This window comes from Trematomus bernacchii, unplaced genomic scaffold (assembly GCF_902827165.1).
Source record: "Trematomus bernacchii unplaced genomic scaffold, fTreBer1.1, whole genome shotgun sequence".
NCBI classification, from domain to species: Eukaryota; Metazoa; Chordata; class Actinopteri; order Perciformes; family Nototheniidae; genus Trematomus; species Trematomus bernacchii.
The window spans coordinates 6,263,908-6,290,043 of record NW_022987593.1 but is presented as its reverse complement, the minus strand read 5'-3'; the positions used below and the strand labels follow the sequence as shown (position 1 = coordinate 6,290,043).

Below are 26,136 nucleotides of genomic sequence, written 5' to 3'. Positions count from 1 at the left end.
AACTGTTTGAGACTTCATCTCCAAATAGCCCTCAGTTCTCAATTTATCAAGTCATGTCGCTTCTATTAAACAATACAGAGGGGGAGGGGGGAACAGAAATAGTGAGATAAGACAAGTCCACATAATTACTGTGCACTTTCACGTTTTTAGGTAAATGAGGGTCTGATAAGGCCTTGATAAAAAGTTAAAATTAAATAAGTATACACATATACATGCTTCCACCTGGTAGGTGATTGGGTTTAAAAGTCAAAATGAATAAAATAGTCCAAAAAAAGTGGAAGAGGAAGGAGAGCTCAGTACAGTTATTTAACAGTCACTCTCGTTTGCTCAATTCTGAATCTACAGGGCAACATTTCATTGGTTTAAACTGGCAAGTGTGTCCTGCAGGCTTACCGTCTGATTGGATAAGAGGGAAGGCCAGTAGCATTTTGACACACACTCTGCATCTTAAACAGATAAAGGTGCAAACTTTCAGTGACACATGTATTTAGGGTTTCCACACCTGAGCGAAGGTACCAGAGCAGAAACGCCAACATGAGGACGCACACACTTTTGTCCCTGACTCTGCTGGGCCTGCTGCTGTGGGCCTCCTGCAGCCGGGCCGACGACACAGAGCCCTCACAGGCAGAAACACAGGAAGACACATCGAAGGAGTCAACGGAGGAGACTTCAGCAGAGGAGGAGGAAACCAAAAAGACACCAGAGAAAGAGAAAACAACAGAGATAGAGGAGGACACAGATGTGATGATTCTCCACATCAACAACTTTGCCAGAGCTCTCAGCGAGAATCAGTATCTACTGGTGGAGTTCTGTGAGTAGCTATGAATGATCCATTAATGATAAATAATCTATATGGTGCCAAGTACATTTCATCACATTCTTTTCTCCACCTGAGAGAACACATATTACATTTATCGTTGTTCTATTAGCACAAACGAAATCAGTGGCTAAATGTATTGACATTGAACAATTTTGTGTTTAAAGGTGTCAAGAATGGATACTTTCCTAAAAAAAAGACATGCAAACAAAGGCTGAAAACTTTAGGAATAACTTACTAAAGCGACCTCGAGGAAAGAATATTTATCACTGTCTTTTGATCTAGCCCCCATGAGGCGTTATCACACAAACACGTGGCCTCTCATGTCCAGATGCTCTCTTGGTTAAACTCTCCCACAGATGAGCTCAGCACTGCGAGTGGTGAGGTCACGACAAGGAAGAGAGCAAACTGGATTAAGGCCGAGGCAAACTGCCATTGTTGCTATCAGCAGCTTATTTCCATTTTTATCTTTTCATGTGATAGCAGCACAAAATACTGGACAAGACAGAGGCCTGTGGAGCAGCTGCTTGTCTGCTGCTTTGGTTATTGATTTCCAGTATTTCCTCCATGCTGTATAAAGAGATTAACTGTCTGTGTTTGTGTGTAGATGCTCCCTGGTGTGGCCACTGCAAAAAGCTGGAGCCTGTTTACGCCGAGGCTGCTGGGAAGCTGAAGGAAGAGGAGGAGGAGGCTGCAGGGATCCGTTTGGCCAAAGTGGACGTCATAGAGGAGAAGGAGCTGGGCGATGAGTTTGAAATCGGAAGTTTTCCAACTCTGAAACTGTTCATCAACGGAGACCGAAAGCAGCCCCTCGACTTCTCTGGTAAACACCACACAGACACAGGAACATGCACACATTCAAATAAACTTCATTAGCAAAAATGATCACAAATCTACATTGCCAAAGAAGTACAAGAAATACTATTATATGCAAATGTCAATTATCATATCACATGAGTATCAAGGAGAAGGATAAACTCAGGATACACAATTGTGTTACTTAATTAAAACCTCTGTGAACTAACTGCAGATTTGACTGTTAAAGCTCTTCAGATTCACAACCAATTGTGCCGACGTCATCACTAACTGCGCTGAACAGCCATGTGTGTTTACTTTATCTGATCACTGCTGAACCTGTCTGCTCTCTTTTACATGCCTTAAGCTGTCTGTTTCGATGAATTGTCTCTTGTGCCTTTAATGTTTGACTTTACAGAAATGAAAAGATAACATCGACAACCATTGTGATGTCTGTGTGTTAACGAAGAAGCTTATTTGGGCGTTTTCTGTGTGTTTAAGGTAAGAAGACAGCAGAGGGAATGGTGCAGTGGCTGAAGCGTCGTGCCGGCCCCGGTGTTCCCGTGCTCGACTCTGCAGACTCTGCAGCTCAGTTCATCGACTCACATAACATCACTGTTGTAGGATTCTTTGATGTAAGTTAATTTATTTTATCCATCCTTACTATAAAAAAGAATTGTTTTCCCATATTATGTTTACATTTTATTTCACATTCATACTTACATGTTGATTTATGTCTATATCAGAATCTGGAAAGTGAGGAGGCCAAAGTCTTCAAGGAGCTCGCTTTTGATTTCACTGACTCTGAGTTTGCTGTGTCAGCGATTCCAGAGGTTTTCCAGAAGTATGAAGTAAAGGCCAACTCGGTGGTGCTCTTCAAAAAGGTACAAACATGTTATTACACTAACTGAGGGGCACTGAGTCAAGTGTTTAATAGAAGCTGTAACAAATTAGCTTTGCTGCCATCTAGTGCAAACAGTATCTTCTGAGGAACAAATGTCCTCACATGGATAGAAAGGTCTGAATATTAGCTGATGTTGACTTCTGTGAGAGGGATTTCTAACTCGAGTATTTTTGATTTATAAAAATGACATGGTTTCAGTTGTTTTCAGAAACAAAACATCCACATTAGATGCAAAACAACCATAAGGAAATACTAATTCATTATTTATTTATTGTGTTTTTCCTTCCATGACCCCTGTTGAATATGTGCTTGTGTGTGTGTTTGGTGTAGTTTGACGACGGCAGAGCAGATTTCTCGTTGTCAGAAGAAGGGAAGCTGGACAAAACAAATCTGACCGCCTTCATAAAGGAAAACAGCATGGAGCTGATCGTCCCATTCAGCCAGGAGGTAACACACACACACACACACACACACACACACACACACACACACACACACACACACACACACACACACACACACACAAACACACAATTATACCTTGAAATCCTAAAATGAAATGTGTTGTTATACTGTAACTACACTGTATGAATGTGTGTGTTTTCAGAATGCAGATAAGATCTTTGGCTCCAGCATCAAAATTCACAACCTGCTGTTCATCAACTCCTCTGTGAAGAGTCAGACAGCGCTGTTGGACGAATCCAGGACCATTGCCAAAGAGTTCAAGGGCAAGGTAAATGTGTGTGTGTATTATGCTGATGCTGTGTGTGAGTGGAGAGTGTCTTTGAAAGAAGGTCAGTGGCTGAAAGATGTAAAAACGTATTTGAACCTCCTGTCTCCTGTGTCATGTAGATGCTGTTCGTTGTTCTTGACGTGACAGAAGCCATGACGCATGTGCTGAATTACTTTGGTGTGTCTGAGAAAGACGCCCCGACTGCTCGTATCATCAACATGGAGACGGGAAAGAAGTTCAACATTGATTCCGGGGATCTTAACATAAACTCAATGAGACAGTTGTGCCTGGACGTTCTGGAAGGCACTGCTAAGGTAACACACACACACACATACACACTTTTTTATATATAGTTAAACATCAGCATTCAACTTAAAGCTCCCCTATTATACTGTTTTTCATCAATATATTATAGGTCTCAGATATATACAAAACATGTCTCTGAAGTGTTTGGCTCCAAATACCAAACAGATCATTGCAGCATCCCATAATCCCCTCTGTTTCAAAAGTGCTGATTCTCTGTCTTTTACTTTAAATGAAAATAAGGGGCCACTCCCAAAATAAGGGGCCACTCCCAACTCTGCAAGATATTTGGTTAAAAAGAACACAATGGTGCTCTAGGAGGAAATTCAGGTGATAAGGTGGGCGGTGTTACCTTGGTTGGTGATTGGCTAATGGTTACACAAGCCAAAAAATCTTTATGACATCATAAAGTGGCCAAAATCTGACCAGCTCATTTTCAGACAGGTTTTTATATAAATGGATCAGGACAAAAAGTGAGCGAATCTTTCAGAATCTCTTTACACAGAGGGGACACATGTTTATGTATAAAAGACATGAAAAAGTGGATTTTGCACAATAGGTGACCTTTAATAAATAATAATCTGTTTTTGTTTCATGTTACAGCCTTACTTTAAGTCTGAGGAGATCCCAGAGGACTGGAACAAAGGGCCGGTCAAAGTCCTGGTGGCGAAGAATTTCGAGTCTGTTGCTCTGGACCCGACCAAAAACGTCTTTGTGGAGTTCTGTAAGTCACTTCACCTGCACTGGAAAAGTCAATCTCGAATTTAGATATATTCTCGTTTCCATTTTCAACCATAAAGGGATGAGCTTTAATTAATCCTTTGCTGAGTGTTTATCAACTCATCAAATGAAACTCCTTAAGAAACACCGGCTGTCTCTGAATACTTTCCCCAAAGGAACTGACTGAGGAAACAGCCAGTGAGTTGATGCTGCCTCTTAACCATAAAGGAAAAATTGAGATCCGATGTATTAATACCAACATTCAAATCTGTAAGACAAAATGTATTAATGGTCTTATTTCTTCAGCACATGCTTAGTGATTGCCTCTATGACATTTTGTTTGAGGTTCAATGATGTGGTTTCTTGAGCGCGTAAAGATATGATAATAATTAGCTTTGTATATTATCAATAATTATAATAATAATTGAACCCTATCATTTGGCACTACCTCCATGGCCCACTAGATGGCGCTCTTAGATCCACAAGTGAGAATAGCCACTTTAGGTCCATGCAAAAATGATGTGTCTAGTTTGAAAAAAGTTGAATAAAGCATGGAGATATGTGTGTAGACTTCAGGAGACACATTGGTGTTAAAAGTGTTACTAGATATGTATTTCATCTTTTAACTCTGTGTGTGTGTGTGTGTGTGTGTGTGTGTGTGTGTGTGTGTGTGTGTGTGTGTGTGTGTGTGTGTGTGTGTGTGTGTGTGTGTGTGTGTGTGTGTGTGTGTGTGTGTGTGTGTGTGTGTGTGTGTGTGTGTGTATATAGATGCTCCATGGTGTGGACACTGTAAGAGCCTGGATCCTATCTGGGTTGAGCTAGCTGAAAAGTACGCCGACAAAGATGACCTCATCATAGCCAAGATGGATGCCACGGCCAACGAGGTGGAGTCTCTTTCCATTGAGGGATTCCCAACACTCAAATACTTCCCAGCTGGTGGCAAAGAGGTACAAACTGGCACATGTCCAGCTTCACAAACTCTGCATACAGACACCATGTTATTGCTATTCCTGTAAAGAGCTTTTGATTATTTCTTGTTTCTTCTTTTTCTCCCAGGTGGTCGACTACACTGGAAACAGAGATCTGGAGACAATGTCTAAGTTCCTGGATGATGGAGGAGTGTTGCCTGAGGAAGAAGTTGATGATGAGGAAGATGAGGATGACGACGAAGGAGAAGTCGTTGTTGATGAGGTTTGTATTTTTTCAGCTACTTAAAATATTTCTCCCTTAAATATAAAACTTCTCACCACCCTCCCATTCCTCCTCCTCTCTTCTAGGAGGCTGATGATTCTGCAGAGGTACCGACAAACAACACATCTAAGGATGAGCTGTGATGTCACTCTGGGTTTCGGCCAATCAGAATCAACCTAGCACATTCCAATTTGTCATGATAAAATTAATTTGGATCACAATCATGTGATGAAGATGTACTTATGACTATTTTGAATGAGCTTTAAACTCCGGTTAGGTTTGTCATAAGGCTTGGTTTGATTCAAAACTTGATTTTCTACAAAACTGTGTGTAAATATTACATTTAATCTTTCTAAAGTTCTCAGGAATGACAGTTTAACCCTTCTATGTAATAAGTCAGATGACATTTGAGTGATACAATAACATACATAAATACATGTACTAGGTAGTTAATATGTGATACATTAATCAGAAGCGTTCACTTGTGCCATTAAAGTCTACAATATCAGAACTTCTGCAAGTGTCAACTAATTAGGGACATTATTAATAGAAATATATTTGCGGTTAAAGATGAGGAGGTGAAATTGTAGGGGGGCTAAAAGCAAAGAGAGAAAGTGCAGTAGTTTGAAGGACAGAAACAAAGTTGTGTTTTCATTCTGAAGTGACATCCACAAGACAGACAAGAGTTGTAAATAGCGGTTGACTCATCGAGGGAGGTGCATCAGAGCATTTTTAAGAACATACAAAAGATTGCAAAAGAACAAGAGACTGACGTAGCACGCAGTTGTATTTGCACATAATTGAATAACCCGAGGGTGGCTCTGGATGAAAGGTTGTTTTCATGAATCATTTCAGAAGCATTAATGGCTGTACCACATTTCATGGTCATCCATATTTCTATGAAACACAAAATTGTCCATTTCATGATAGAGAAAATGTAAAAGGATCACCAAATGGGAGCTTTTTTTTCCATCAAGTAGATGTTTAATATTGACAAAGTGAATCATAGATGATAAATAATAACAATCTGTGTTAATGAAAAGAAAAACTGGAAATGTAATACATAATAGTTGTATGGTAGGCTACATGTTTAGAGCTTACAAAAGGGTAAAGAAAGGTTAAATATAAGTCCAATTTCCATTGGTAACTATTGTTAAATCTGAATGGTTTTTTTTACATTAAAAAGTCAGAAAAAATAGAAAATAAGATAACAATGAATGTGATTGGCTGAAAGGTGAAAGGGCCTTGACATCACCACTGTCACATTATATATAAAAAAGGGAGGATTTTGAAATAAAGTACTGCCATAAAACTATTCCACTCTGAAAATAAAAATGATAAAATAACAATTAATGATAATGAGTTGAGTATTAATAATTTCTTCTTCGATTTTTAATACAATTTATTTGATATTGAACCCTTTTACAACTACAGTACATCAAAGTGTTATAAACTATTCTATACATCCTTAGATATACATATACAAGATAAGTTTGAATGAATGAATACAAAAAGACATAATAAAAACAAATCATTCAGAATAGTGGCCCCTTATTTTGGGAGTGGCCCCTTATTTTCATTTAAAGTAAAAGACAGAGAATCAGCACTTTTGGAACAGGACTGAAACAGAGGGGATTATGGCATGCTGCAATGATCTGTTTGGTATTTCGAGCCAAACACGTCAGAGACATGTTTTGTATATATCTGAGACCTATAATATATTGATGAAAAACAGTATAATAGGAGACCTTTAAGTTGAATGCTGATGTTTAACTATATATAAAACCCACAGGTCATCTATTTGTATTCCTTATTTCTACACAACTATTGTGATTTTAAGATACTAATGATTAGCTTTTCATACAAAAAATTGCTATAAATCTATAAAGTATAAACCTTTCTGATGTGCTTGATTCTATGTCATGTCTTGCTATAAGAATGGTAGCAAATGTTGCAGATGTAGTTTAAAAAGTGCTACCACAGAATACGTTTGCATAATCTTACAAAGAAAGCCTGAACACTGGCTGAGTTTGTTTGTACAAGTGAAACTGGCGGGGAGGGTTTGGTCTTCACTCTTTTAAAATGTTTGTAATTCCAGAGGAGAACCGGTCCAACAGGCTGTGACGTCACAACTGTCACCAACATGGGGCGAGTGTCCTCCTGCCAGCCCAGCTTCCTCATGTGTCTAAGGTAAGACCACTGCTCTTTAAATCTCACACATCACACTGTTTAATTAGAAGGAGCACACGTAGCAGACAGTTTGTTATTGAGGCGGTTCTCCACCCTGCTGGATCAGATACTTTGGCTTTGGATGTATTTTGTTTACCCAAGAGAAGACGTCCCATGTGAGCTGGAGTCACTTGGCTGCATTTACAGTAGCAGGTGTGTTCACATGGCTGAAAATATTGGTTTTAAGTTTCTCTTTGGCATAAAGACACATTTTGGAGAAGCAGTGACATGGAATCACATGACTTACTGTGTTCATACTGTGATGACTGTTTGTTAAAATCCATTTTTATTATATAAAAGTGTTTACATGAACATGTAAACTGTGTTGCGTTTATAGTGATCAGGATCTATTCAGTGGTGAGTTGTTACTCAGCATTTTCTCAAGTGCAATTTTTAGTTACTGCTACAGTAGTTTACTTGCCGTTCCCATTTTATGCTACTTGTGTTTACTTCACTACATTTTAAGAAACCAATATTGCACTTTTCACTCCGATTTGTTTGGAAACTTTATTTAGTTTGCGGATTCTGATTATTAATCCAGACATTTAAATTAATCAACACAATAATGAAAACACTGCATATATACATACAACATAACATAATAAACCTCTCTCTGTATCTAATCTAATGTGTGTGTGTGTGTGTGTGTGTGTGTGTGTGTGTGTGTGTGTGTGTGTGTGTGTGTGTGTGTGTGTGTGTGTGTGTGTGTGTGTGTGTGTGTGTGTGTGTGTGTGTGTGTGTGTGTATGTGTGTGTGTGTGTGTTGTGATATCTAGCCAAAAGTACACACATCCTTTACTCAAGTAGAAGTACAGATACTTGTGTTTAAAAAATACTCTGGTAAAGGTACTGACTAAACTTCTTTACTCAAGTAAAAGTAAAGAAGTATGGTCTTTGAAATGTACTTAAGTAAAAAGTACCCATAACTACCATCTGTTTTAAAGAGTAACTAACCTCACTTTATATTAATAGAACAGTAAAGTAATTGTTAGCTAATGAATGTTTCGATGCTGAACAACGGCAACATGAGGTGACAAAGTTTTCATTGGTCCCTCTTCTTTGGAGAAGACCAGGAAATGATGGATACACGGATCGTGTTAGAAATCAATAGGCACGCAATGACTCTAAATAATAATGATCACGCCACCAAACACAGATTAAAATTAAAGTAATGTGCCTGTTTTGAAAATGTAAGAAGTAGAAAATACAGGTATTTGTGTTAAAAATGTTAGGAGTAAAAGTAAAAAGTCGTCAGAAAAATAAGTAGTGGAGTAAAGTACTGATACCAGAAAAATATACTTAAGTACAGTAACAAAGTATTTGTGCTCCACTACTTCCCACCTCTGCATCTAGCATAACACTGCCTGTGTGCAGTGTCTTCTTACACACAGGACAATAAAGAGCAGCATATGACCTGTGGACCTAAAACTGCGTACATGCTATTTGTAGATTAAGAATAAGGCAGGTGGTGGATATATGCCTCCACCAATAACAATGAGTCAAGTTTCACATCATACTACAGAGAATCATGGCATCATGTTGCTGACTATTCAAATGTAAGTGGGTGCAACAATTCATAACAAAAATATCCTTGAAAAGATTGCACAATTTGATCTGGACCTACACTACCCAACAAAAGTGTTTGTTTTATAACAGAATGATCTTACTTCCACGTATCTAACATTAAACCACATTTCAAAGGTGCATATGGTATATTGAGATGTAATCCACCTCTGGGTTTTCATTGACTCCTCCATGACTTTGACTCCCTGCGAGGGGATGCTGTAACCGGTTTTGCTTCATAGTTCACAGACAGATGATGATACTGTTTCCCGTATGAATTGAGTCTCTTGGCAGCTAAATTGTCTTGATGACTACGGAGCAAATGACTAATGATTGCTGAGAGATACGCCTGAACCTTCAGGGAAAAACTTCATCCAAAATTAAGCTTGTAAGAACCCAAAACATCACAAATTCAAATAAAAGCCCTTCTAGCATGAATTTGTACCACTACACTTTTTTTTCTTTTTTTTTTACAACAGACACTGAAATGTCATCTTTTACATGATTGAAATCTGTGCGTTTAACTCCAGTTAAAAGGAAATGATGCAATGTAAAGGTTTTACTGAACTAAACACCAGCAGTAAGCGTTATCTGCTGTTTCTGTTTGTTGCTAGCTTCCTGTTTGACTCGATGATCTGCTGATGGAACCCCCTTCGTATGAGGAGTCCCGTCTCCACCCTCCTGCTCTGAGCACAGCAGCATTCAACGTCACCCCTCCCCCCTCCTACAACGCCTCCCTCTATTACCCCCCAACACCTCCTCCCACTTATGGAGAAGCAGGTAAGATTAAATCTCTAATTTCTGTCGTTCCTTATTTCTGTCACACTTCATCATGTGGCACAGAGAATACATCCACACTTAATGTCCATGCTAAATTAAAAAATACGTCTTATTGTTTCTCTGTCTCGGTATGGCGTAAACCTGGGTATTTTTCACCCATAAACTAATATTTCTGTTAACAGTTTGCAAGATGGATACATTTGAAACTTCTATAACAGTATAGGTGCTAACCGAGAGCATTAGGGGGTGGAAAGGTTATTTTTTAAGCTGACACTATCAACATTTAAAAGGTCAGAGAACCGAACAATTATGACAAATATATTTAATTGCAGCCCAATATTTACCAGCCCGCATGTTTACCAGAGTACAAAAATATTAATGACAACAACTGCTGTGTGTTTGGCTGCATTAGCATTTCAAATGAGTGTCGCAGAGACATTTGGAAGCAGCTAAAAGTTGTATTTTTACCTGGTGAGTTTAGGGATGTATATGAGGGAGTCTTTGGTAAAGCTCTGTTTTGGGGGAAGCAAACTGTTGTTTAATTATAATTCTTTATGATTTTCCAGTTACAATCCAGCCAAATCCTTTTCCTGTCCTGACGCTGCCAAATCCTAGGAGGACAAGAAACACTGGAGTCATAACCCACCCAGTTACACAAAGTATGAGAGCCACATTTGTACTTTTCTTCTTGAGTGTGGGGATATCATATTTAATATTACGGTTCTCCCTGACGTCCTCTCCTGTCCTCCCTTTATTCTCTGAATGCCAGTTGGTGTGACACAGTCTGTCGGCGGAAGACGTTCTCACCCCGTCGTCGTGACGACCCAGCCGCTTCCTGTTCCCATCTCAGTGACACATCTGGGAGACGTGCCTGGTGTGGTGCGCTGCCCTCACTGCCACCACGTCGTCACCACTAAAGTCTCCTACCTGCCTGGGAGGGCCGCCTGGTGCATGTGTTTAATTTTCACAATGATGGGGTGAGACACAAACACACACTTTCATGAGTATTCAGCACCAAAATGATAAACCTGCTTTAACACGTGACTGTGTGTTGTGTCCCTGCATGTTTGTTTGTGTTTCAGGTTAGTCTTTGGCTGCTGTCTGATTCCATTAACTATAAAAAGCCTACAAGATGCACATCACTCCTGCCCACAGTGTGGAAACGAGCTGCACACGTACACAAGATGACACTGTCAGGATTAGTAAGGCACCTCTGTTAATACCACTCATAGAATATTTATCCCACAACAAGGATAAATAATATTCGTCTAGGAATGAAAACACCTCCCGACCTACGCAGGGGAGAAAGAGTAGATTTGGGAGCAGAATACACTCTTACGTCCCTGCCTTATCATCACATATGTGAGGTTTAAAAGGTATACATAACTAAATGAAGATAGGGATGGACCGACGAGTGGCTTTGCTGTTTGAGAAGTTTCTATAGACCTTTTCATTAAAAATGTTTTGCTATGAAACTTTGACACAGTTTGAATCTACAGAAATTCAAACTCACCGCTGCTTTTCTCTATAAAGGACCATATTGCCATATGTAAACCCTCAGGAGGTCAGTATTTACCGAAGCACTGAGAGGCAAGTGAGAACAATAATTCCGTTGATATATTTTTTTTGTGTTTTTTCTTCTGTTCTTCTCTGGTTTTTGTTGTTATTATTCTAATTTCCAACACAAGAGGCATCACTACCCGATATTGTAAATGGGGTTTTTTTTTCAGTCTAAACTCATAGTACAAATATTAAAGGTGGGGTAGGTAAGTTTGAGAAACCGGCTCGAGATACACTTGTTGTTATATTCCTTGGAATGCTCTTAACATCCCGATAGCAATGAATATCTTAAGTGCTTTGACAAAAAATCCATCAAAAAATGTCATCTGTGGAAGCCTACTGTAAAAAGCACGACCAGTCATTTTAGCCGGCCCGGCTAAAATAACTGGATGGCCTACCTGCCTGTCAGCCTTCCATCTGTGCACAAACTTATCTCGTGCCCTCATTGGTCATGTGCACGTTCGTGTGTCTTGGAGGAGGGGCTCTGTAAGGAAGTGGCAGATTTTTTCCGGCTGTGTATTTTCAAATTCTAGCGATCTCGAGCCGGTTTCTCCAAAATTACCTACCCCACCTTTAAGTGTTGACATTACTGGAATTCTTTACTATGAAAACATCACCTAGAGAAATTATCCTGGTGACATTTTTTGCTCCTGGCAAACTTTTGATGCAGGAAGAAATGGAACAGAGAAAGATCATCCTGGCAAAGCCTTTCCACTTACGTCATAAACACAAGGGAGAAATGATTTTAGCCCAAACTTTAAAACGAATCACCAGATTTGTTTCCCTCTCTTGCCTCTCATTGTTCCCATAATCATTACTTTGTACCAAAAATGTTTAATTTTCAGTTTCTAATATTGTCCTACTTTGAGATATATATATATATTTTTTTTTGAGGGCACAGCACACAAGAATGTCATGTACGTAAAAAGTAGACAAGAACCCTTGTAAGAATGTATTTATGTTTTTCATTTTACCATTTTAACACGTGTTTAGAAGTTTACAACATTACAGAGTGCGGACAAAAGACTAGACGGAGGATATTAATGATGACAAAGAGGACGTCAGGTACAGAGGCATCAACCATTTTTATATTTTATTTTAACATGTTTGATAAATGTATTTCTTTTATTTAAATACCAAAAAAACTAAATATGTGTTATATGAGTTTGTTAAATGTAAATATAGCTTAAATGAATGTTTACTTTAGAGATGAAGGAGATGGCTTGTCCTGACTTGAACGCCGTGATTTGTTTTTTAAAGCAAACAAAGCCTATTAGAAAACACACATTTACTTAAAATGCTACAATATTGTTCTGCTTAATTTTTCTTCTAAAGGTCCTGCACATCTGAGATAAACCCACACAGACGATTGCCTTCAACATATAAGGCAGTAAAAACACAAAAGTATAAAGCTTTATTCTTCTTATTAGGACAGGGAATGAGTGAACACTCTGTGTGGGTGCGCAGGGCTTTTAATCTTTTGTCAAACATTAACACAGGACTGCAAACTGCTGCAACTCAAACTAATGACAGAACTTTTAATACACAAGACAATATCAAAGAATACTTTTTGGCTACTCTAAAAAAAAATGTTTACACCATTACAAGTTTACTCATAAAGACAGGTTCCTAATTTGTATTATTAGAAGCTGAGAAACACACAAGCTTTTCAGTCGTGTACTTACCTTTTGACAGAGCCTAGCTAGCTGTTTTCTGTCTTGAAGATTGGAAAACCATCTCCTAAAAGGCTGCCTCGTCTTAGTTTATCAGTCAACCAATTTGTCCTTCGGTTATATTTGACTGAGATTTCTTAGGTTGATTCGTTTTTTGATCCTGAATGTGACTTATTTCTAAGAAACATATAAGCATATGTCTGGTACACAAACGATTTACGTTGTGCTTTTGGACGATTCTTTGTGGAGAATCTCAGCTTTACAGATCTGTCGATTAAATTGCCACATCGATTTGTCAGAAGGGTCGTACAATTTATACTTTCATTTTTGTGCACTATGTTCTCTGAGCTATGTCTTTACCAGACAAAAACTAATGAGAGTTATTTGTCAATTTTCCCATCAAATCCTCTGCAAGAAAGTGAATCATGGAGTCATTTGTGGTACTGTGAACTATGAATCATATCGACTTGATGTGAATACCAGGTGCAGAAAACAAGTTGTAGATTGTGGTTGAAGGATATGTGCGCTGCCTCTGCTGTTGAATCTATGCACTCTAATGCAGGACTGATCAACACACCTGCTCCTACCTCTTGTAATGATGTGTCATGCTCAGTAACCCTGACAACTTTTTTTAAAAATATTGTTATATTATTACGTATGATCGTATCATGTTGATAAGGAAATAAAAAATGGTCTCAGTTACTACTCCAAAGCTGTTACGTTGTTTATTATTGTATCATTTGTGGTGATCTTTGCATGATGTGTGTGTGTGTATGGTGAGTGTGTGTGCTTCCATTCTGACCTTGCCGAGGCTAACACAGGGTTAGGCAAAGGACATCTAGATATTAGTGATACACTTGATATGAAAAGCAGCCAATAGCAGGGATACAGCAGGGCTCAGATAGGGAAGTTAATCAGCTACAGACTGGTGGTGGGTCTAGTCGGCAGATAACAATAGCATTCACATTTACCAGCTCAGCACTGACACACACACACACACACACACACACACACACACACACACACACACACACACACACACACTTAATTCCACCACTCCCTTCTTACCTTCCCTGTAAAGATTGTCTCCAGTGTCCGGTGTGTCAGTCTGTAGGTGAAGCGCCATGAGGAAACTGTTGCTGCTGCTCGGGCTGACGGCCTTCTGTCTCTGTGCGTTTGTCGCCGCTGACGAACAACTCAACCGACAGGCAGACAAATCATCCCTGGAGGAGAATGGCGTTCTACAGCTGAAGAAAGGGAATTTCAACAGGGCACTGAGGAAATATAAGCAGCTGCTGGTGCACTTCTGTAAGTCCCACACAAAGACTCATGCAGCTTGATCTTGACCTATATGTTTATAAAGGCTGTTAGCATTCAAATGACACCCACTAAATGTTTTGTAACTGTCTTCGGGCAACACTCAAGGTCAAAACTGCAGTATATCATGGCATTTTACTCTTACTGTGTCAGTGGTGGAATGAGTACCCAGATATTTCGTTATATCATTATATATATTTCTTTATCTCAGTGAAAAAATCCTCCATTCAAAAATATTAAAGTATTTGTATCAAAATATACTCGAAGTACCAACATTTAAATAAGTAATTTTGCAGAATATTACATGCCTATTACAGATTCAACTTAATGTTATATCATTAAATTATCAATGCATTTATGTCTTATTCTTAGTTTTAGTTTTATGAACAAGTAAAAAGTGCAATATTTGCCATCAATCTTTCTTCTGTGTCTCTGTTCCTGTGTGTGTAGACGCTCCTCTGTCTGGAGAAGGCCATCGTATCTCAGCAGCGTTTGAAGGTGCTGCTGCAGAGCTGAAGGGGTCAGAGGTCAAACTGGCTGTAGTGGATGTGGCAAAAGAGAAAGAGCTGGCCAAAGAACTCAACGTGGCGGGCTTCGCCACAATCCTGCTTTACATTTCTGGAGATAAACTCAACCCTGTACCCTGTCCTGGTACGTCCAAATAATGTCCTTAATACTGTAGATACATTGATATTAGCCTATATAAGATAAGCAAGGGTTAATTAGGAACTAACAGGGTTGTGATTGCAGTGATTTCTTCTTATGATAATGTGCCTGTACAGTACCACTTTTATTCTATGTTTTTTCATCTGCAGTCATATCTCTTTTCTTTCTTTGTTTGGCCATAGTAACCGGCTCTAGGCATTGTTATTTCATATTAACCTTAAAATGATTTGTGATTGTGATGAAGTTCCTCAGAGCTCGGCCTCTATCTTGACCTGGCTGAAGAGGCGCTCTGGGTCTGCTGATGACCTCATCGCTGATCTTAGCCAATCAGAGGCCTCAGAGGAGCTGACGGTGGTTGGATTCTTCAAGGTAAAAAAACATCGCTTTGATTTACCGGCTTCCCATTTGAGTCACGACTGTTATCCAACTGTCTGACTAACAAAGTGTGTGTTTTGAATGTGTGTGTAGGAGCTGAACAGCGAGTACGTCCAGATGTTTTACGCTGCAGCGACCGACCTTCCTGACATTAACTTTGCTATGACACAGAACAATGACGTTATCAGCAAATATGGTCTCACACATGATGTTGTACTGCTGTTCAAAAAGGTACTTTAAACACAACCTAGACACTAACCCCTGAAATACAGCTGCATAGGTCTGTGTCTCTCTGTTTTATTTTTGGATGCAAAAGATGGGATTTAAATAATTAACCTATCATATCAAGCTGAACACATTCATTTCATTGCATTCTTCTTACCCATGTGTGTGTTTGTGTGTGTGTGTGTGTGTGTGTGTGTGTGTTGTGTGTGTGTGTGTGTGTGTGTGTGTGTGTGTGTGTGTGTGTGTGTGTGTGTGTGTGTGTGTGTGTGTGTGTGTGTGTGTGTGTGTGTGTGTGTGTGTGTGTGTGTGTGTGTGTGTGTGTGTGTGTGTGTGTTTGTGGTTGTGTGTGTGTCTGCTGCAGTCTAAGCTCATCCAGGCTTACAAAATGATGCCTGAGACATCTAAAGAGATGCTGATCATTTTTATCACCGTCTACCAGATGGAGCCAGCCACTGAGTACACCGGACAGGTAGAGTATTAGACGCATGGCATCATTTTCACACTGTCGAACTGCTCTACTCCCAGGTCTGGAAATGTTCTCTAGGCTTTTTATTTTTTATTTAAACTCTCTGTCCTATGTTATTTGTTAGATTGTGGTCTGCAGGTTCAACTATCTATTTAGGTTGAAAATCTGAAGTTAATTTATGTCTTTTTTCCTGTACATAGGGCCAGACTTTTCACTTTATTTTGTGGATTTTGTTGTTTGAACTGCATCCTAAAAATACAACCCATCCGTGAGATTGGAACAGTACAATAGGATGAAAAGCATGTTTAAAAAAAGAATAATGGGTAATTCCAAAATAACAAAGACTGTCTTTTTTTAAATCGAAATTTTGATTTATTTTAATAATTTGATATTTTTGCACATTGTATTCCACTTGAAAACCAACAAGACATTTTTGGTGTTGGTAACCAAGTAGTGTTATTTTGCATATATAAGAAGTGTAATGTAACTTGATAGGAATAACATTAAAAAACAAGACATTTTGTGGCGTTGTATTCATTCATTTGTTATGAAAAACCACATAACCATATATTGTTAATGCTGATGTATTTATGCTATTCTCTCTCTTGCAGACATCCACTCAGATACTAACTTCACCTGTGTTAAACCATGCCCTCCTGTTCGTCAACACGAGCTCTGCTGACTTTAAAGAGATCCACTCTGCTTTTAACAGCGCTGCAGAAGCATTCAGGTTAAAGGTAGAAACCAAACACATTATTAACATCAGCACATATGAGAAGATGGAGTACTTCACCTCTGCGTGTGTTTTTATTCAGATGTTGTTTGTGTGGGTGAACGTGGATGAGCCTCGTAACGGCAGGCTGATGGAGTACTTCCGTGTTCGGGAGTTTGAGGCTCCTCTCATACGGATGGTCAACCTTACAGACCATGTGACCTATCACCTGCCTTCTGACACTCTGGATGTACAGACCATAAAAACGTTCTGCCAGTCCTACCTAGACGGCAAGGCTAAGGTAACTTTCAACCTCACCTGGTGTGTGATACATGGACACTGAAGGAAAGAGTGTTGTGATTTAAATGTGTTTGTGTTGATGTAAACAGCCTAAGATGCAGAGTGAGCCGATACCTGAAGGATGGGACACACAGCCGGTGAAGGAGCTGGTGGGAATGACTCTGGAGAAAGTGGGCTTTAACCCTGACAACACTGTTTTCGTCATGTTCTGTACGTAAAAAAACCTTCTTAGTTAAAAGCTATCCAGTAAACTTGGACTTTTAGATATGTACAGGTAAAAAGACACTTAGATACTTAATACTAAGCTTAATGAGGTTCAAAAGTGGAACATTTAGGTTACATGTAAGTACGTCTAACATCAATTTAAAGCTGGAGTATTCAACATTTTATTGTATCAAGTTACTATCAGCTCTATGAGGGTTTTAGTGTCTTTCAGCTTATTTTTAATTCGTAGAGTTCAATTTACTTTTATTAACACTTTTTCTACCTTGTAGTTGTTAACAGTTCCTATACATGTGTTGTCAGGTCAGCAAAGAACTCGTAATGGAGCCTTTAGCTGTTAACTCAAGAGATGGAAGAGACCAATAACAGAGCCAAAAGAAGGGCGAACACTTGACTTACATTCAGAGGGTGGCCAGAATCACGACTCCTAATGAAGGGTTATGTTTTTGTATATCTGCAGAAAGGGTACTGTGCATATTAAACTGCTTGCTAACACATTTGCCAGAATAACTTTTAGGTAATGTAGGTTTAAAAATAATCACTTGACCCCTTGAAGTAATTTGATCTTGGAATCATCACACTGCTTTTTATCATCTGCTGTTTTTTGTTGTTTTCTTTAAGCTGATCTAACTTGACACTTCCTAAAAATGTCTTTATAATAAATGTGTGTTTCAGATCTTCCCTACAGTCCTGAGTCCCACGCTCTGTTTCCACTGTGGGAGGAGTTGGCCGAGGCCTTGAAGGAGCGAGAGGACGTGGTCGTCGCTCGCATAGATGCCTCAGCCAATGACATCCACATGTCAATGCAGGGCGCCTACCCATCCCTCTGCCTGTTCCCTGCTCTACATGCTGAACGGGTGAGTCAATTATATATTTTTGTGTAATTTCTTATGAATCGTATCAATATTTTATTGGATCAAACAGCAGCAGTTCACATTGTCATTTTTAGTTCGGGCCTGGATTATCTCTTTGTAATTGATTTTTTCTAGCAGCCACACTCCCTTTTCCAAATAAATATTTGCTTGTATATTTGTGGATGTTGAATCTTGTCGCCCAAAAATAAGTTTGTCCCAATTCAAAAATATTTCTGTGCCAAATATAATCACCAACTCTGTTTCAATATATAAATTGGAGGATTTGACAGTACACATGTGTGTAAATGAGGAGAGATATGCTGTATATTGTAATATTTCGCTTTATGTCCTCTGCATAAAAAGGCACTTAAGTTCAAATGACTTATGAACGATATGGGATTGTATGTGTTATCTCTGCTCTGTGGGGAAAATGGGACATATATAGACGTACAAATGTTCATTGTATGATGTCTGTGTTTACTGTCAGGTGGTGGTTTACAACGGTAAGAGGAAGGTAAAGGACCTGCTGAAGTTTTTAGATAAAGAGATGGAGAAAGCCAAAAAAGACAGAGTGAAGGTAAAATATCACTCCAAAAACACCAGCAACATGACTGCAGTTTTTTGTGCGGCTGTGAGTTTAAGAAGCTGTCTTTTTTCTTTTTTAATCCAAGTTAAGAATAAACTTATCTTCTTTGTGTTTCCAGGAGGATGAGGACAGGAGGAAGTACATTGAGGCCGCAAAAGCTGAAGAGGCAAAACAAGCCAACCAAACCAAAGACGAGCTTTAATACAGAAACAAAGAGAGTGTGTGTTTGTGTGTTTGTGTGTGTGTGTGTGTGTGTGTGTGTGTGTGTGTGTGTGTGTGTGTGTGTGTGTGTGTGTGTGTGTGTGCGCACGTGCTCACGTGCACGTGCTCGCGTGCATGTGATTGTCTGATACCTTTTAGTCAGTACTCTCTGAACACAAATCAGTTTTATGTACCAAGCTGTCATTGAAGATCCAATAAAATAAAAATAAATGCTTCAGTTCATAGCTCTGATTTTATTGTGTTCAAGAAAATATAAAAAATATGAACATCATACATTATATACACACAAAACGTTGACATTAATGGTATTCTTTCACTGTAAAAAATTAAGTAGCCTATAGATGCTCTGCACCTGACGTCACTGTAAGAGGAAGTCACTGGGGTTATGCCCACTGACATACAGCCATGCTGCTTCACCATTGGACAGATCTCTTCATAAAGCAAAAAGTCAATCAATTTGAATGACAAGTTTTGCGTAAAATCTTCAATTTGCACGAGATTATTCTGTTAAACAAATGAAGAAGATAACATTATGAAGATATGGTTCCACTGAGAATGAATCAATGTTAATTAATAGTCTATCGAACTAGCCCTTCTGTAATTATAACAATAAACAGGTTTGTGGAACTTTGGTTTGCATTATGCATTTGCAAGCATGTAATAGGCTATCTATCCACTTGTAGGGGGCGTCTTCCTTTCAAAACAGTATTTAAAAAAAAAACATAAACCAAAAAAAAAACAATAAATGAAACAAGGTTGAACACAAAGCAATGGTCAGAATTGAATAAAAACCCATAATGGTAATTGCCAGTGTGTTCTGCGGTCTGTCCTTCGGTGACGCGGTGTGACTTCACTCGGAGGCTGAGCAGCACGCTCCGCGCAGCTCGCACCGACTCCTCTGCTTCTCTCTGCGGGCGCCAGGCTGCACTAAGCCGGAGGGATGGAGTCAGCGGGCGCGTACGGAGCCGGTAAGGCCGGCAGCGTCACCTTCGATCCGGTCGCATTCTTCACGCATCCCCGGACAGTGCTCAGACTGATGTCGTGGGTAAGTAAGCCTTCTCTGCAACGTGTGGGTTGCCATCAATGGACAGGCCTATCGTTACCTGCACCCCCCTCCCAACGCTGTCTCCCATTCACAATGTCTCCGTCTCTCGCTCTGTGCTTTGGTGTCTTTTATCAGGTTATTATTCATATACATTAGTCGGTCTATGTATTTTAAATAAAATGCTCGGTATTTATTGTTGTATTTTGAATCTCTGTGCCGGGTCTGTCTGATAAATAAAAAATGATTTCAGTGATGCAGCTTGTGGCTGGAGCTCCAGGAGCAGCGTCAGATTACCATATGTTTATCTGGAGCCTCTTTGTGTCTAGATGTGAACGCTTTGGATATGAATGCCCTCTAACCAGAATGTAACACCTCTCTGTGTCTCTCGCTACTGTCTGTGATACTGTGCAGATGTGAGTCACCACACAGCGTTTAATGTGCACTGAAGGAACAATTAGGTTTTAAAGGAGACAAAGCAAGGAAACAGAAGCACACAATAAACCATCTTTCTTCTTTGACTCAATTCTGTTCACAATGGTTTGTCCTAGCCAATTTGTCAGTGCTCCTTAGCAAACAAAATCAAGTTGAGTGGAAGCATTCAGATAAGAAAAAACAAACGTATTACAGAACCAATCAGTGCAATTAATTGTGTTACAATGAAATTAATTTATATATGGGAAATAGTGAAAGATTACCCAAAATGTCCTAGATCCAATGGTGATGATCAACAAATAGCTTATTATGTCAAACCAAAACCCCCAAATAGTAATGTTATCATAAGACAACGGCAAGCAGTGTGATGCAACAGGAAATGTTTTGCTTGAAAAATGTATTTATTGAAATATGTAGAAGTAAAATGTCAATATTACATTAGCATGATCCACAAATCATAACTAAGAGTTTTCTCTATTTTCTATGCAAAATACTGTTTCTAATAACTACTGATATTATGCTCTGTGGATTATCCACAGTAACCAAACTTTTTTTTTGATGGGTATCTTAATGTTTCTGCAAATAAAGCAGAAACTGTGTGTTAGCCTTTATATAATTGAATGTGGCAAAATGTTTTGTAATTTAGGTGAAATTACCCTTTAACAAATTCTGGGTAATCTCTACTTCACCAAACTGAATGAACATTTGGTGTACAGCCAGTGTACAATGCTTACAATGAATCCAAAATCAGTAAAACGTTGCCAATTACTGGGGAAATGACTCTCATCTCACAAACACTTGAAAAGGACCAGTGTTTGTCTATGGTGTGTGAGATGTGTGGCGTGTATGGGGAATGAAAGTCATTCATAGAGCAGTGTGAGTTCATTCTCTTCCTCCTGTTACAATAATAAAGACCCTCACGTGTCTCCCCTGCAGGTCTTCTCCATGGTGGTGTTCAGCTGCATCGTGAACGAGGGCTACATCAACATCGGCAGCGAGCGTTTGCTATGCGTCTTCAACAACAACGCTGACGCCTGTAACTTTGGTGTTACCATAGGCGTGGCCTGTTTCCTCGGCAGCATCTTTTTCCTGATCCTGGACGTTTACTTCCCCTCCATCAGCAGCGTCAAGGACAGAAGACGGGCTGTCCTGCTGGACCTCGTCTTCTCTGGTAAATATACGCACACAAATACAGTGGGAGGAAAGTTACTAAGTACATGTACTGAAGTGTTTTACTTAAGTGCAAGTTTAAGATTCTTGTACTTCAGTATTTTCCTTTCGTTTACCACTTTATACTTAGTTTGGGTCCCTTGGAATGATTTGACACATTTTTTAAACTTGTTTAATCATTGTTATGTAAAAGAACAAAAAAAGAGAAATGTGTTAGAAGTACATTAGACATGTGTGAAACATTTGCAGATTTTAAGCTTTTTATATTTGTTAGATTGTTTCAATATATGAAGCCTTTCAAAGAAACAAGAATTATGTCATGCTAAAATAAATACTTTCCTTCATGTTATTGTATCAATATTTGTAGTCCAATAATGTAGTAATGAGTAAGCCTACATGAATAGTACCCTACTTAAAATGTTGGTACTGATGGTATGTTTTGATGAAAACATACATTAAAAGTACCCCCGTGTTTACACCTTCAGGTCTTGCCAGCTTCCTATGGTTTGTTGGCTTCTGTTTTCTGGCCAATCAGTGGCAGGCTACCTCTCCAGACGAGCTGCCATTGGCCCAAGGCTCCGACGCCGCCAGAGCCACCATCGCTTTCTGCTTCTTCTCCATCCTGACCTGGGTCTGTATGCTTATACCTGTGTGTGTTAAACCTTTCATCTCTCTTTTCATACATGTGTGAATGTGTTCATCATCATCATCATCATCATCATCATGTTTGTGTATATGTGTGTGTATTTCAGGGTTATCAGTGTCTGCTGGCAATGAACACATTTAAGAGCATTACCTTCATGGAGGACAAGCAGAGGCTCCTACCAAAGAGCCCTACCACCCTCTCTCTAGCCTAACACACACACACACACACACACACACACACACACACACACACACACACACACACACACACACACACACACACACACACACACACACACACACACACACACACACACACACACACATTCACGGAGTCACGTTTACTTCAGTGATAGTAGTTAAGTTGTATAACTGACAAATTCAGAGTAGGGCTTCAACAACTGAATTATGTTATTTTTCAATTCAATTCTGCTAGGAGAAGAGAAGTGAAAAAAAGTAGTTACCCTGTCTTTATTATAACCAAAACATGGTCATAACTTTGTGGGTCAGTGGTGCCCTAAAGTTTATAGTTTTTAGAGTTTGATCCACTGACCAGCAGGATACATTTTGTGGGCAAAGTGTAAAAGCAGTGCTTCTTTCATGTCCTCCATTACGACCATAAAGCTGCCCGTGAGCAAGGCCCTTAAGCTGCTCAGTAGCCAGCAGGTCAGACTGTGACAGTTTCCAGGTGTGACAGTGTGATACTGTGGGGACAGGGTGTTCTTATAAAAGAGCTGCCCTCAGCGAGATTTGAATAGAAAGTTTAGAAATATCCCAGAGAACATTGTCAACTGATTTATTATCCATTGACAACTCAATAGAGCTTGTTAAAACAGTTTGACCACCAAACCAATAGCAGCCATTCATCTCACTGTCAGAGGATGTGGAGAGGTTGAACTGTAATTGTTTCAGGGATGTACAGTATGTCACAAAAGACTATTTTTAACCCAATAGTTCTGCGGCAAATCTTTTCAATATTCTTCCGAAGAGGATGTATACGTAGCATTTTGAGAGCCGTTTGGATGCCCTTTTGAATTTGCTTCTTGAGTCTCCTGATTTTGCAAATGAAAACTGTTGGATTGATTGCCATTAAGTCTTATACAGAGATTGATAGTCTTTAGAGGATGAATCCTAGTGACTTTGGTAAAAACCTCTGACGTTTCATCTCTGCCATCATCAGACATTTTTTTCATCACTTTGTTTTATCACCAAAAGTAATTACATTCCTGTCAGCCTCAGCGTTCTGTTTGAGTGCTAATTAACAATTGTAGACTCTAAGGTTGTGTTCAGAATCCCATACTAACATACTAACATACTGCAAACTACATTTTCATTATTTTTGTACTCTACACTGCCCCCTAAATTGATTAAATTGTGTGCCATTACCAGCAGACTTTCACATCAAAGTAAACTCAAGCCATATTTCTTCCTCTCATGACTGTATCAATCATGACTCCATGTCTGAAGTCTGAGCTACCGTTGATTGAATTACAATGAATTTATATATTTTTTTTCTACAGTAAATGTATATGAGCTCTTCCAACTGTCCTCACTCACTTGCTATCATTTGTAATGATTTTATCCAACTGGTTTATAATTGTATTTGCTCCCGGTCTGTAGAGCTGCAATGCATTCTGATTAAGTTTGTCCTGTGGATACATGTCTCATATTTGAAAATCCTGCTAATCTGGTATACATTCTTGCATTTCTCAAAAACACAAAATCTACATACTATGCAGTTGATGGAACTACATACTATGTACATTGTGTTAGTATGCACTTTTTAACATAGCATTAGTCTAGCTGCCGTTTAAAAAGTCTGTAACTATAATGATGTGCTTCTAATACAAATCAATGTGTAACTAACATCCTCTAATAATGTGTGTGTGTGTGTGTGTGTGTGTGTGTGTGTGTGTGTGTGTGTGTGTGTGTGTGTGTGTGTGTGTGTGTGTGTGTGTGTGTGTGTGTGTGTGTGTGTGTGTGTGTGTGTGTGTGTGTGTGTGTGTGTGTGTGTTACTAACAGGCTGTATTGACCCTGAGCGCACTGCGGCGCTTCTTAACCGGAAGCAACAGAAACTTGTTCACATGGCAACACCTGGAGCCTCCCGCGGGCAGCGCTCGAGCCACACCGTACCCTATCGCTAACGGAGCTACCATAGTAACCACTAACCCCTATCAGGCTCCGCCCTTCACTGAGACCCTGGACCCCCAGAAGCTCACACAGCAGAGACCTGTGGCCCCTGCCTTCTAGAGACAGACAAACAGAGGTGTGTGTTGAGTGACACTGCGTACGACCATACACCCATGCGTACAACGCGGGCACGGACTACTTCCTGCCTCGCTGATAAATGGTTTTCCACCCTCTCATGGGATTGGCGAGATTTAGGGTCATGTGACGATGTATGAGCTATTTTCACCATGGCAACTGCTGGCTCAGCTTAGATAGTTGTAACTCTGTGTGTCGAGAATACTGTCTTCTGTTAATGCATACACACTCACACACACAGATATAGATGCACGGAAACACAGCTGTACTCACTCACCACTGGATATAAACACCTGGAAACACAAATGTATACACACCTGGAGGCACACACACACACACACACACACACACACACACACACACATACACACACACACACACACACACACACATACACACACACACACCCTGACTGCATGTTCATACGGCGAGGTGCAGAGTAACGTTAGATGTAGATCAGTGATGATGCTTCATCTGCCTTATGAAGGGATACAAAGTATTTAGTGAAGGAAGTATTGAGGACAGTGAAGCTGTGTAGCTACTGTTTACTACTCAGTCAGTCCGCCCAATCAGAAGCTGCCCTGCAGACATGTGGCACTTGATTGGCTGTTTCAAGAAAGGCAGGCAGCTTGACAAATAGACTGCTTGGATATGAGCGAGGGGCGGCAGAAATCCTTATATTTTCTTGGCAAGAAAATAAAGGCAAGACAGCTTAATGCATTCTGAATGCTGTACGGTTTCAGTGTTAAATATTCATGTGATTCAATATTTTATTGTGATATGATGAAGTGGTCAAATTAATTATGTAAAAATAAAATCTATCCACCACCGCTATCAGAGCTGTGAGTCTGCCTTTGTTCCTGTAATCTTTAAATAATGTCATATTTGCTTCTTGCAATGCGAGCAACTCATTTTAATATGCTTATGTATTGACACCCAGATCCAAGTATGTGTTTTATATATTACTCAACATCTGCTGGAGGACCATGACAAGCTATTTTTAATAATTAACCCTAAAGAACTTTTGGATTAAGCGATTTATGATGAAAGACATTAACAGGGTATATGCAGATATATCCTTTTTTGATTGTAAAACATCTTATTTAATATAGCACTTTTTTAAATTTCAAGTAACAAAGTGCTTCACAAAGATAGTAAAATAAAAAATAGACAGGTCATAAAATATCAGATTTAAAAGAAAAACGATCGTTGTTGACCATGTGACTCCAAATCAATACAGCATTGTACATGTATACTGGACAAATAAGACACACTTCTTACAATGGGGTCCTAATGCTTCTTTTTTATGTGAATATTGTTGTTATAACTCTTTGGTTTGTTAATAAAAAATATTGATTCCTTTCAA

General features: G+C 39.3%; 4 protein-coding genes across 6 annotated transcripts; all 4 read left to right on the top strand.

The window, feature by feature from the left end:
• Positions 1-476: 476 nt before the first annotated feature.
• Positions 477-5,974, top strand: pdia2 (protein disulfide isomerase family A, member 2). Its single transcript, XM_034130460.1, has 11 exons — positions 477-811; positions 1,425-1,640; positions 2,114-2,247; positions 2,359-2,496; positions 2,847-2,963; positions 3,124-3,249; positions 3,369-3,563; positions 4,156-4,276; positions 5,041-5,219; positions 5,329-5,463; positions 5,550-5,974. Exons 1-11 carry the CDS (start codon positions 535-537, stop codon positions 5,604-5,606), a joined length of 1,695 nt encoding a protein of 564 aa, XP_033986351.1. The 5' UTR covers positions 477-534; the 3' UTR covers positions 5,607-5,974.
• Positions 5,975-7,569: 1,595 nt separating this feature from the next.
• On the top strand, positions 7,570-11,864 carry si:dkeyp-75b4.8 (lipopolysaccharide-induced tumor necrosis factor-alpha factor homolog). 3 transcript variants are annotated; one of them, XM_034130170.1, is made up of 6 exons: positions 7,617-7,653; positions 9,497-9,642; positions 9,869-10,034; positions 10,601-10,693; positions 10,804-11,011; positions 11,117-11,864. In XM_034130170.1, the coding sequence occupies exons 3-6, from the start codon at positions 9,896-9,898 to the stop codon at positions 11,220-11,222; spliced, it is 546 nt and encodes a 181-aa protein (XP_033986061.1). In that variant the 5' UTR covers positions 7,617-7,653; positions 9,497-9,642; positions 9,869-9,895; the 3' UTR covers positions 11,223-11,864. The 3 variants fall into 3 exon arrangements, with proteins under 3 accessions (XP_033986059.1, XP_033986061.1, XP_033986060.1); XM_034130168.1 differs by lacking the exon at positions 9,497-9,642 and having other exon boundaries at positions 7,570-7,653; XM_034130169.1 differs by lacking the exon at positions 9,497-9,642 and having other exon boundaries at positions 7,653-7,845.
• Positions 11,865-14,323: 2,459 nt separating this feature from the next.
• zgc:136472 (uncharacterized protein LOC678514 homolog) lies at positions 14,324-19,407 on the top strand. Its single transcript, XM_034130299.1, has 11 exons — positions 14,324-14,575; positions 15,035-15,235; positions 15,495-15,619; positions 15,719-15,856; positions 16,212-16,319; positions 16,928-17,053; positions 17,132-17,329; positions 17,418-17,538; positions 18,226-18,407; positions 18,892-18,981; positions 19,109-19,407. The coding sequence occupies exons 1-11, from the start codon at positions 14,392-14,394 to the stop codon at positions 19,190-19,192; spliced, it is 1,557 nt and encodes a 518-aa protein (XP_033986190.1). The 5' UTR covers positions 14,324-14,391; the 3' UTR covers positions 19,193-19,407.
• Positions 19,408-19,756: 349 nt separating this feature from the next.
• LOC117481603 (synaptogyrin-3-like) lies at positions 19,757-26,136 on the top strand. Its single transcript, XM_034129345.1, has 4 exons — positions 19,757-20,257; positions 21,626-21,860; positions 22,345-22,490; positions 24,528-26,136. Exons 1-4 carry the CDS (start codon positions 20,153-20,155, stop codon positions 24,753-24,755), a joined length of 714 nt encoding a protein of 237 aa, XP_033985236.1. The 5' UTR covers positions 19,757-20,152; the 3' UTR covers positions 24,756-26,136.